The sequence below is a fragment of the Malaclemys terrapin genome, chromosome 11 (assembly GCF_027887155.1).
Source record: "Malaclemys terrapin pileata isolate rMalTer1 chromosome 11, rMalTer1.hap1, whole genome shotgun sequence".
In the NCBI taxonomy this organism is placed as follows: domain Eukaryota; kingdom Metazoa; phylum Chordata; order Testudines; family Emydidae; genus Malaclemys; species Malaclemys terrapin.
In genome coordinates, this window is record NC_071515.1 from 25,454,802 (window position 1) to 25,467,194 (window position 12,393).

General features: G+C 41.2%; 1 protein-coding gene across 1 annotated transcript in view; it reads left to right on the top strand.

The window, feature by feature from the left end:
• DNAH7 (dynein axonemal heavy chain 7) overlaps window positions 1-12,393 on the top strand; it is a 238,605-nt gene that overhangs the window by 124,825 nt on the left and 101,387 nt on the right. Inside the window, exons 34-35 of the mRNA XM_054044665.1 lie at window positions 3,135-3,359; window positions 8,370-8,567. Coding sequence (XP_053900640.1) covers window positions 3,135-3,359; window positions 8,370-8,567 — 423 coding nt within the window. The remainder of the gene's footprint in view (window positions 1-3,134; window positions 3,360-8,369; window positions 8,568-12,393) is intronic.

Sequence of the window (12,393 nt, forward strand, 5' to 3'; positions counted from 1 at the left end):
GGCAACATTCATCTTTTTAACACATAGACTGGTAAGTCCCAAATTGGACTTTACAGCCAGGAATGGATCCATAAACAATAAAATCGACAATCTTTGGTCATCAAAATAAACATCCTGTTAATTCGTCTGGGAAAAATTGTTACCTCCTTATTAGGTACTTTTAAATTAACACACATTTGGTTTACTGAAATAATAACTATAATAACTGTTAATAAGCTATATAGCATCTGGCTCTATATTTGGGACTGTGGCAAGCACCCGGTCAGATTCCTTGTAGTAAGGGCAGATAGATGGGGAGTTGCCAGACTTGCAGTTCCCATCCTTTGCCTTGTTGTAGGCCATATTTAGGTTTTTAATGTGATCCGTTCACTGTACAGTGGTCCGCTTGATCCTCACCTCAACAAACCTCTTTGAGAGGTTTTCATACCAATGATGATTTTGAGTACATCTCCCAAAATCATGTTCTTTGTTTAGTCACACCAGAGGTTAACCAGAACCCTGGTATGATCTTCTGGCCAGCTAGCACCATGCTGAGATGGAAGCTTCTAGGACTGTTTGGCTGAGGTGAGCTGAATACTGCAGAAATAGAACAGACCATGTGGAATTAAGGGTTTAACACTGATCAGGTGTATATAAACCAGCAGGTAGCTTCCAGTGCACAGAAGACAAGAGGGAAGTGAGTAGGTAGAAGGGCAGGAAAATGCAGGCTTGGGATCTGTGGAGGACTATCAAAACCTAAGCTTTGCTACCCAGACATTAGCTTCATCTTGAATTCAAAGTACACCTCTACCCCCTATAACGCTGTCCTCGGGAGCCAAAAAATCTTACCGCATTATAGATGAACTTGCTAACTTGCTAACTCGATATAACCGTGTTATATCGAACTTGTTTTGATCCGCCGGAGCGCTCAGCCCCGCCTCTCCAGAGCTCTGCTTTACCATGTTATATCTGAGTTCATGTTATATCGGGTTGCGTTATATCGGGGTAGAGGTGTATGTGATCAGAGCCTACCTTAAAGCAAAATCTGGGCTGTAACCTATGCCCCAGTTCAAAGCACATGTAAGCCTGGGCATAAGGGTTTTGTATGAAGACTGTTTGGGTGGGGTGGGGAGTTAGCTACAACCTTGGTGTGAGCCCAGGATAAGCCTGCAATGTAGACATAATTACTGGTTTAGCTTTCTCTCCTTTCCTTGTAATTTCTTGGCTTTTCAAGCCAATTGTTATGCATTAGTGAGCAGTTCACTCTTTCTCCATTTTCCTTCTCTGGAACCAAAATTTTGGAGATGTAAACAGAAAGAAATATATAAAATAACATGGGGATCTTTCCTGGAATAGGACCATCTGCTGCACTTATTTTTTTTTCTGCTTTAGTGGCAGAGGCAGAGAAAGTATAACCCTGCAAGCATTCTTTGGGAGGAGTGGGAATAATACTCATATAGACAGTGCAAAAAGGAGACACCACCTCTCCATCCCAAATCCTGATCACAAACCTACATCACCACTATCTACCATAGTGTCTTTTACATGCTTTCAGTACATTCTAAATATAACTACAAGTTGATACTGTATTTATAAGTAGATAAGAACCTGTTCATATACTATTCAGTTCTGTGCTTCACCGTGCAGTGAATATTACCAATTCTCTACCTCTGAACACATGGATTGTACATTAGCAATTTTGCAAGATACAAATTGTTTTTATTATGATGCTGGACACTATTACTGAAGATTTTGGCATGAGGTTCTTCCTAGCCATAGAGCCTCATTTGTTGCTTAAATAGATGCAATTGTTATAGTAGACAAAGGGTAAAATCCTCAGCTGATATAACTCCACATAGTTCCATTAACTTCAAAGGAGTTACGCTGGTTTACGATAGCTGAGGATGTGGCCCATAGTTCACAAATTTTTTTGTGGTCATGCTGATGAATCTTGTGAAAATGTTTTAACTTATCATTTCCTGTTCATTACCAATTGGTTTGAACAGTAACTCCAGTTTCCCAGTGTGATATCAATATTACGCAGTAGTAATTAGAGCCGGTTGAAATGTTTTCACTGAAACTTTTTTACAACAAAAAGTGGCTTTTGACAAAATAGAAATTTTAATGAGAAAATTTCTATCCTTGTCAAAATCTGTCAGGTTTTCATGGAAATATCAAAATAAAAAAAACTAAAAGGGTTTTTTTAAAACTCTCCCAAAAACTGATGAAAATTTGAAAATTTTCACAGAAAATAAAATACATTATTTAACCAGGTGTAATGGTAACTTATTTTTGACAGAGTATTTATAAGGGTGTTTTTGTCCAGCTGTTGATAGATATAGATTGATCCTTGACTGATTGATCCTTAACTAACCAACAAAAGAATTTTCATTATACATAGGGTGGCCTTATATTGAAAATAAAATTTGAAAAAATGTTTTCAAAGGTAAATCTATAGTGCCAGGTGCTGGTCCAGGACAGAAGGGCAGCAGCTTGACATGCTCCTATTCAGGGATCTTCCTCACCAAAGATATTTCCAGTAGGGAGCTTTACCCTGCTCTCCAGCCCCTTTGCACCCGCTGAAAGCCCAATCTTGACTTTACTGCTGTGAGTGGTTCTGTTGATTTCAATCATGAGAATAAAGTTAAGCATATCTCTAAGTGTTTGCAGGATTGGGACCTTAGTTGGTGCAAAGGGGAAGTAAGGCAATGATGAATAGGGCCCATAGAAGGTCATCTAGTGAAATATTGCTATTGTATTATTTATTTAACAATGTAAGCTCCTTGAGTCAGAAAGCTAAGCTCCTTTATATGGTGTTCAGCAAATAAAGAAATGAATTGCTGTTTTAAAAGAACAAGCCAATGAATAAACAAGATCACATGGTGCATTCCTATAAAAGGCTTTCTCAAGTACTGGAAACCACATGAGAACACAGATTGAGCTGTCATATCTGTGTAATACATTCCCTGTCATATTTCATTACTTCTATAATACTTTTATTATATATTTAATTTATATGTTAAGACGTTTGTCCCAGTTGGCTCCTACTGCATTCAATGGCAAAGATCTCATTGATTTCAGTGAGCAAAGGATAGGCATATTGTAATACACAGCTACTGAAGAACTACTTTATATTCTCCCCACCCCCACTCTAGGGTATTTTCCTGTTTTCACTGATCTGGTCTGTAGGAGCTAGCTGTAAGGAAGATGATCGACTAAAATTTGACAAGATTGTGCGAGAAATACTTGATGGACCAATTAGTGAGGAAACAAGAGAAAAATATAAATTGCTGAGTGGTATTGACCAGCTATCTTCAAAGACCTTCACAGTTCCATTTCCTACAGAGGGAACAATTTATGAATATCGGTTTGTCAAAAAGGTGAGGATTACAAAACAAAATGGGGACACCCATTCTGAAGTAATCTTTTTTTTGAAGATTATATGGTATAATTTCTGTTGCACAGATTCTCTCATTCATTATGAAGGGGTAACAATACCTCCTACCTGTGAAATTCAGAGGCAGTCCATTGTTGTTGCTCCAGGACTAAGCTCTGCCCGTCAACTCAGGTCACCAGAATTTCTACTTCTGGTGGTGGAATAAGTTGACAGTTCAGTTTGTACCAACCACTTTGTTTTATAATTTTTTAATTTTAATTCATTTTCTTGCAGTAATGGCTTCATTTCAGTTCCTGCATCTTTGCTGCCTCTCATCAGCTGAGGAAGCACTGGAATATTTAGGCTCTAACCCTCTGATTTCTCCAATACAGCACTGATCGAGTGGGGTCTCTCTGCTCCTCATCCCAGCAGAAGAGAAGCCATGCAAACATTGAAACAAGTCCTTGAGGTGCTATAAATAGTTTTTTGGGGACCTCAGAGCGTGAGCTATGCCTTGCTACTGCAAGCTACTGATCTTTGCTCTGCCAGGGCATGGGGCTTGTGAGGATGAACTATGCCGTGCTGCCAAAAGCCACCAACCTTTTCGAGGTCATGGTGCTTTGAGTTGGAAAGCTGTGCTAGGGACTCAACCTCCGACCCAAAACCATGACTCCACCATGGGAAGTCTCGACAAGGGCCTCAGATATAGCCATTCAGAGCAAAGGTTTTTCATATACTTGGTAAGGGAACCCTTCTTGGTGGCAAGCAAGTGGTGGCTCATGATCTAGGGAGTATGATCCTTGCTTGGAGTGAGATGTCTTGGATTCTGCCTTGGTCAGATCATTGACGTGATTTGTGACCAGAACAATGGCTTCTAATAATTGATAGCTGTAAGAAAACTGTGCTACACCTGTGAATAGCAATCAGTCATCCTAAACAGATATCTTGTGCATCCAAATGTGCAGGGGAGCAGTTGTTTGGGAAAACAGTAGAGAAATTAGTAGCTGAGGTAGCAGGAAGCCTCAACCCTCACCATGAAAGCTAGCATAGCAATCCTTTGGTAACTACTAACTCCCAGGGTATCCAAAAAGATAGCATTACCCTAACCCCAGGGGAAAATCTGGAGAAGAAGCTTCTAAAGAAACTCAGATTAAGCTTTTCTTCAAACCAACAAAATCATCAGCATGACAAAGACAAAGAGCATTTGTGTCTGAGAGCTAACAGTTCCTTTTGCTCTATCTTCTGCATCCAGAGCCTTAAGAAAAGGTTCTTTGTTGTTACAGCAAGACTTAGGTCACAAGTTATGCATATAGCAACAGAGGGTCCTGTGGCACCTTTGAGACTAACAGAAGTACTGGGAGCATAAGCTTTCGTGGGTAAGAACCTCACTTCTTCAGATGCATCTGAAGTACTAACAGAAGTACTGATGCTCCCAGTACTTCTGTTAGTCTCAAAGGTGCCACAGGACCCTCTGTTGCTTTTTACAGATTCAGACTAACACGGCTACCCCTCTGATACTTGAAGTTATGCATATGTACACATTCATAGATAACGTGTCAGTTAGTGCCATGATCAGAGAAACAGGCCCATTCATAATTTTTCAGTGTATAGCTCCAGAAACCTTTCCATTCCAGGTAAATTCTTCCTTCCACAATTATTGGAAAATAGTTCTCCCATCATTCTGTACGGTTGACCCTCATTTTGTACTGTTGACCCTTTTCAAACTAAGCAGTGAGTAATAGTTTGGAATAACAACAAGGAGTCTGGTGGCACCTTAAAGACTAACAGATTTATTTGGGCATAAGCTTTCATGGGTAAAAACCTCACTTCTTCAGATGCATAGAGTGAAAGTTACAGATGCAGGCATTATATACTGACACATGGAGAGCAGGGAGTTACTTCGCAAGTGGAGAACCAGTGTTGACAGGGCAATTCAGTCAGGGTGGATGTAGTCCACTCCCAATAATGGATGAGGCGGTGTCAATTCCAGGAGAGGAAAAGCTGCTTCCGTAATGAGCCAGCCACTCCCAGTCCCTATTCAAGCCCAGATTAATGGTGTTAAATTTGCAAATGAATTTTAGTTCTGCTATTTCTCTTTGATGTCTGTTTCTGAAGTTTTTTTGTTCAATGATAGTGACTTTTAAATCTATAATAGAATGACCAGGGAGATTGAAGTGTTCACTTACTGGCTTATGTATGTTACCATTCCTGATGTCCGATTTGTGTCCATTTATTCTTTTGCGGAGGGACTGTCCGGTTTGGCCAGTGTACATGGCAGAGGGGCATTGCTGGCACATGATGGCATATATAACATTAGTGGAATAGTTTGGAATAGAAATTGGTGATAGATATTTTTGATGCAGTTTTGTTTGTTTACAAATAATGTACAAAGTTGTGTGTCTCTGAACCAAATAGTAGGAAATGACTTCTTTTGCTCACTACACCAAGAGCACACTTTTCAGCCTACACTGTAACCCAAAAAACCTTTCCCCAGGCTTCTTCCAGGATAAGCCACATATTTCAGCTGTTCCTTCATGCGTCTCTTTCAGTCTGTTTTCAGTTTCTGTATATTCTCTCTCACCTCCAGCCGGTCTCAATACCCAGTTGAACCCTTTGCCTAGCTGTTGCTAGTTTCTGTGAAGACTCTGTTAGGCTTTGTTTTAGGTGTGGCCCCTTAACTGCCTCTTACAAATGACTTAAATGGTGGATGCCTCAGTTTAAAGAGGTTTTAGCTCAAGCCATATTAAGGTTTCACCCAGCTCTTAAGAATAGCAATCCTTACTACCCCTTAAGAAGGTTGTGTCATAAATAATTATTCCTGGAGTTCTGAAGATATATCCCAAGTGTATGGAATACATTTGCCAGTTGTACCCTAGGGTTACCATACGTCCGGATTTTCCCGGACATGTCCGGCTTTTGGGGGTTCAAATCCCCGTCCGGGGGGAAATCCCAAAAAGCTGGGCATGTCCGGGAAAATCGGGAGGGAGGGATGGAGGGCTCGGGCGGGGCCTCTTTGGCCGGGCCGGTGCGGGGCCGGGCCGGGGTCGCGGGGCCGGGGGCATGGTGCCGGGCCAGGCGCGGGGCCGGGCGGGGAGCCGGGGGCGCGGTGCCGGGCCGGGAGCCGGGCGGTGCGCCGGGCCGCGGGCCGGGGTAGCGGGGGGGTGCGCGGGGCCGCGAGCCGGGCCGGGGTAGCGGGGGGGTGCGCGGGGCCGCGAACCGGGCCGGGGTAGCGGGGGGGGGTGCTCCGGGCCGCGGGGCCGGGCGGGGAGCCGGTCCGGGGTAGCGGGGGGGGTGCGCGGGGCCGCGAGCCAGTCCGGGGTAGCGGGGGGGGGGGGTGCGCCGGGCCGCGGGGCCGGGCGGGGAGCCGGTCCAGGGTAACGGGGGGGTGCGCCTGGCCGCGGGGCCGGGCGGGGAGCCGGTCCAGGGTAGCGGGGGGGTGTGCCGGGCCGCGGGGCCGGGCGGGGAGCCGGTCCGGGGTAGCGGGGGGGTGCGCCGGGCCGCGGGGCTGGTCCGGGGTCGCGGGGCCGGGCCGCCGGGGGGTGCGCTGGGCCGCGGGGCCGGGAGCCGGTCCGGGATAGCGGGGGGGGTGCGCTGGGCCGCCGGGGGCCGGCAGTGCTGGGCGGGCTGGGGGTGGTCGGCCGGGGCTGGCACCCCAGGGCCCGAGCCGACCCAGGCTGGCGCCGCCGGGGGGCCAGCCTGGGCCGCGCCTGCTCCCCCCACACCCCCCTTACCAGCTTCAGGCTTCCCGCGAATTTAATATTCGCGGGAAGCAGGGGAGGGGGCGGAGACTTTGGGGAGGGGGCGGAGTTGGGGAGGGGGCGTGGGCGGGGCTGGGGGCGGGGCCGGGGCCCCGTGGAGTGTCCTCCATTTGGAGGCACAAAATATGGTAACCCTATTGTACCCTGTTCAACTGATTCTGTCCAAAATGCCAGAACCTGAGGGCCTCAAAGTTGTTGCAGACAATCTGTTAAAATCTTGCACCGGTTGGCATGGTAAGCATCTGGGAATGCTGAAGAAGGAGTTAATGCTCCCTCTATAAGTTCCCCAGTGGTACTGTGTGGAAAAGTGTATGAACCTCATCTGGGAAAGGGTTGCAAAGTAGGCTCCATTTCTCTGCAGAGGCATTCTTTGATAGAAAGGCGTTGTTGCGTGGCTTCACAAATAATTCCTTAAATTGCAAATATCTTGCTCTATATGGGGGTAATTCGTATTTCTGTCTATTATTCTACTCTGATAATAATTAAAACTCTGCTTATTCTTTTTTTGTCTATTTGTGTGATTCACTACTCACTGCTTTCCTTTAGTGATGAATGAGGAGAGAAGTTGTGCAGCAGAATGAGAAATTTCTTACCTGATAATTTTCTTTCTGTTAGCAATTTCTCTCTATTCATCTCACTCAGGTAGTCTGGTAAATGTCAGGAATATGATTTGTTAACATATTGAAATCTTTCTCTAAAGGGAGACTTCACACAATAATTTCCTTAAGGCTAGTCAATAATTACAAATTGTTGTCATAATGACAATAATTGGTTACTGGAGTATTTCTGCACTTTTAACAAAGTCTTCTGGTGGCTTGAGATGAAGGGTGGGGCTTAGTCCTGGAGACTCCAGCCACATTGGACTCTGAGTTCCACAGAGAGATATCACATATTAGTGATGAATTAGGAGAGAAGTTGCTAAAAGAGAGAAAATTATGAGGTAAGAAATTTATTATTATTTTTTTCTAGTGATAAATTGGCCTGAAAATTTTCAGTAACTGTTTATTAGGACAAAATCTTTATCTTTATGTCTTTGCTCATATAAGCAACAGCTGGTTCTCTATATTTAATTGAAAGCACAAAACTGGTTAAGTGTAGTCCAATTTTTGATACTGAAACAAACGTGAAAATAACAACTTTTCGTAGTGATTATCCTTTAAGTGTTCATCTATAATACAATCCACTATATTAATACTGACCTTTTTGGTTTTACTGCTTACTATTAAATGTTTGAATATTCATGTAATTTAAAACAGGGAGCAGGATTATGGGAACCCTGGGTGGAAACACTCAAATCAGCTCCTCCCATATCTCGAGATATGATGTTTAATGAAATCATTGTTCCAACTCTGGATACTGTTCGATACTCTGCGTTAATGGAGTTGCTGACAGTGCATCAAAAACCTTCTATATTTGTGGGGCCAACAGGAACTGGAAAGAGTATCTATATTATTGTAAGTGTTGTTTTTTTAAACTGAAACTATATATGGTTTAAAATGTGTATGGTGAAGACTAAACTGCCAAAATTGTAGATAAAATCAAGAAACAAATTACTGGACATTCAGATGTGAAATTATGGCTAATATTAGTTTTATTTATTAAACATGTAGATCAGAAAAGTTCACCAGTTTTTATTAAGTTCAAGTAACTGTACTGTGTTCATCTTGTGTAACTGTGCGGGGAAAAAGAAAATATTTTGCTTCTGATACATGATACAGATCTTGGCCTTTGCTGCTTTTAAAGTTTGGCATTCACCCCTAATGGCAGCGAGATAAATAATAATGCTATGGTGTGAATCCAGTATATAGAAATATAATTTAAGATGAAATATACTAGTATGTTATAAAAAATATTTCTGAGCAAGAAAATTCAGCCTTGGGGTTCTGCTAAAACACCACTTAGGCCCTGATTCAGAAAATCATCCCTATACGGCAAAGAATGTAAGCACATACGTAACTTTAAGCATGTCTTAAGTCCTGTCAACTTTAAAGTTAAGCGCATACTTAAGTGCTTTGCTGAATTGAGGCCTTAAGCTCTGGTGTCATGATTTATTGGCATCACCAGAACATGCTGATAAAACTTTGTATTATTGCTTCTATTGTATTATTCTATTATAACTTTCCTTTTATTATTGTGATCACAAGATTCTTTAAAATTCCAGTGTATCATTGGTGCAACTGTGTAGACTTTACTAATTCACCAAGTAAAGTGAGTGTGCATAGTAGACAGCAAATTCCATCTGACATGAATTTTTGGGCATTTAGGCTCACTTGAGGGAGCCAATGAGAGCTTGACTGACAAAAACAGTTTATAATGATTTGTTCCTTGTCAAAATAATCCTATGGATTACTTTTAGCAAATGGCCTATTATATAGTGCTTGATTATATCACAGATTTCTTGACAAGTCTGTTTTCTGTTTATTGGAAGTTTACAAGGTGGTAGAAACAGTATCTCTTTGTCTATCAGGGCTTTGTTTATCAAAAAAATTATGTAGCTGAGAGGCAAAATAATGATACACACATTGATTCTGTAATTAAACTCTTAAAATAGAGAATAAACATGGTTTCAAGAAAAAATATAAGGTCTTACAGTTGAACTGATATAGTATATTCAACTTTGAAGAATCTGTTAGTGTTTACTATGGAAAATATTGTTTGGTATAGAGAGGAATTTTGTTTTAAACAAATTATCAGAATGCTTTACATTACTCTAAAAGTTATTATGATTGCTTTGGATAAATATAAAAATAAAATTATTTTCACTATAATGTTGCTTACCTTTAGGAGTGCAAGTACTAAACAAAAATATCAAAGGATTACTTTTTCCCCAGCAAAGCTCCTTTGAGTTAAATTAATTATCCATGTACGTGAAGTTCGAGAGAGACAAGATAGGTGAGGTGTAATATCTTTTATTGGATCAACTTCTGTTGATGAGACAGCCTTGCCTCTCTCACCAACGGAAGTTGGTCCAGTAAAAGATATTTCCTCATCCATCTTGTCTCTCTAATATCCTGGGACCAACATAGCTACAACTACATTGCATGAAGTTTATAGATTCATTATCTAGGACATGTATCTTTATGATCCCAATCAAACCTCTATTAAAATTCTCTGAAGATTTATTGTCAATGTACAAACATTTCTCTCTCTCTCTCTCTCGTCCACTCCCCCCACCATAATTAAAGTGTTATTAATTATTAATACAATTAATCATTGTGCTAATGCTATCTGTGATTAGACCAACTCTTCACTGGAGTTATTCAGGAAAGTGGCTTTTTTCATTAGTGCTGATTCTGATTTTTATAAACTCACTATTCATTAAAACATTGGAAAATTAAAGTAGCAATTTAGGAATATAGCGGGCTTTGTTTAATTTGACTTTTATGTTGTCATATTAATGAAATATTAGGAAAGTGTAACTGAATAATCAATTAAAATCTCTGTAATATGGTTGCTGAAATTTTATTACTGGTGAAAATGGAAGTGTCATATTGTTGTCTAGTGCTGACTTGTACAATACAGGCTTTTCCAAACAAATTATGCTAATATCTCTCATTCCTGACCTGCATCTATTATGATGGACCTTCACTGGGTAGAGAATGACAATCCTGCCAATTTATTGAGCTTTCAAAGGGTAAAATTCATCTAATTTTGGGGGGCTATGTTTAATGTTCTCTGCTCCACTTAAACTTCTTGAAACCCCTCCTCTCATGGTAAGGGTGCATTGGTAAAATAGCCAGGAGAGGACTTTTCCCCCCCTGTGCTCTGTAGAGATGGGGTTCTGCATTGGTCCCAGAATAAGTACCAAAGGGGCCATTAGAGTGGGCTAGGAGAGGAGCTATTGGATGAATGCTTATTCAGATCCATTAGTCGCAAACCTCTGAATTGGTGGCCATTGTTCCATCCTATAGGCCATAATAGCAGCAACAGATGTCCAATGATACAGCCCCTTGGTCCTATCCATGAATTATGGGGAGGTATATTCTGTCCTGGAATTACCTGGGGTGAAAGTCAATCTAAAGGACTATGATGATATTGTGAAAATCATGTTACAGGTATACAAATTAATACTAGAACTTGAGCATTCTAGGAGGAGGAACAGCCGCAATTTTAACAAGCTGTGCCACATCGCTACATATGTCAAATTCAGATTTGATTACTATTTAGAATCTATTTAGCCACATTGCTAATTAACTCAAAAGTAATCTGTTGTGTTTTGCACACATTACACTAAAATAGTATTTGACACTACAGTTCTTAGCTATTTTGAAAGAACACAAAAGCAAAAGTATGATATGTGTAATTAAGAACATTCAGCTAGATTTATTAATTTAAAATACAAGTCTGTTGTCTACTCTAATCTTTTACAACCCGATAAAGGAAAAGTTTTTGAAATATTATATGCTTGCAGAAAATTTCTGATGTGATGCTAGAAGAGCAGACTGTGGGGCTGCAGCATTGTAACTCAACAGCCTCCAATCGAGCCTATAGGATAAAATAGTGGTTACTGAAGATCAGGGGAATCCCCTTTCCAAGTTAGCAACAACTCACTTAGGAATCCTCAGAAATTAAATGTTGTTTGACAAAATCATGGTAGGAGTGGCAGCAGATAATACAGGGATACATAAATTCTGTCTTATAAACCTCCAAACCCCAAAGGAGTTAATTAAAACATAGCAAAACCCTCCTTTTCCCCATGTTCCCAACAAAGATGTCATAACTTATTTCTGTGATTTTTACACAGTAACAAACACTACCAGTACAAAATTATTCTGTTTGTTCTTTTGTCTATATTGAGGGTGTTCATACAGGTATTGGTGGTGATAATAGCCAAGTTGTGGGCTGATGGCATTCACCTCTATCCATTCCTATACCTCAGGAATTTAGGGATGCAACTGCTGACCCTTAACTAGGGTTCAGTAACACAGATACATCACAAACTTGAAATATTCTCATATTTCCAGCTCATGGGTTTATTTATATGGGAGAGTAGAATAAACATTCTTCAAAGCCAAGTCCTTCTTTTCCATGAGAAAGGCTTGAACTTCAAAGTCAGGTTTGGAGAAACAGAACTTCCTCAGTTCAATATTACATTTATCTATTCTGCATTGTGATTACATCTTGTGAAAGACTACATAGAAACAGATGCAAATACTTATGAAGTCCTTCACTACAATTAACAAACAGAAACAAGTACACACACCAATCCTAGAATTTCTGGGATGGTGGACACAACAGCAAGGAGCCCTGGCTGGAGGAATTTTGACAAAAAGAAAATGC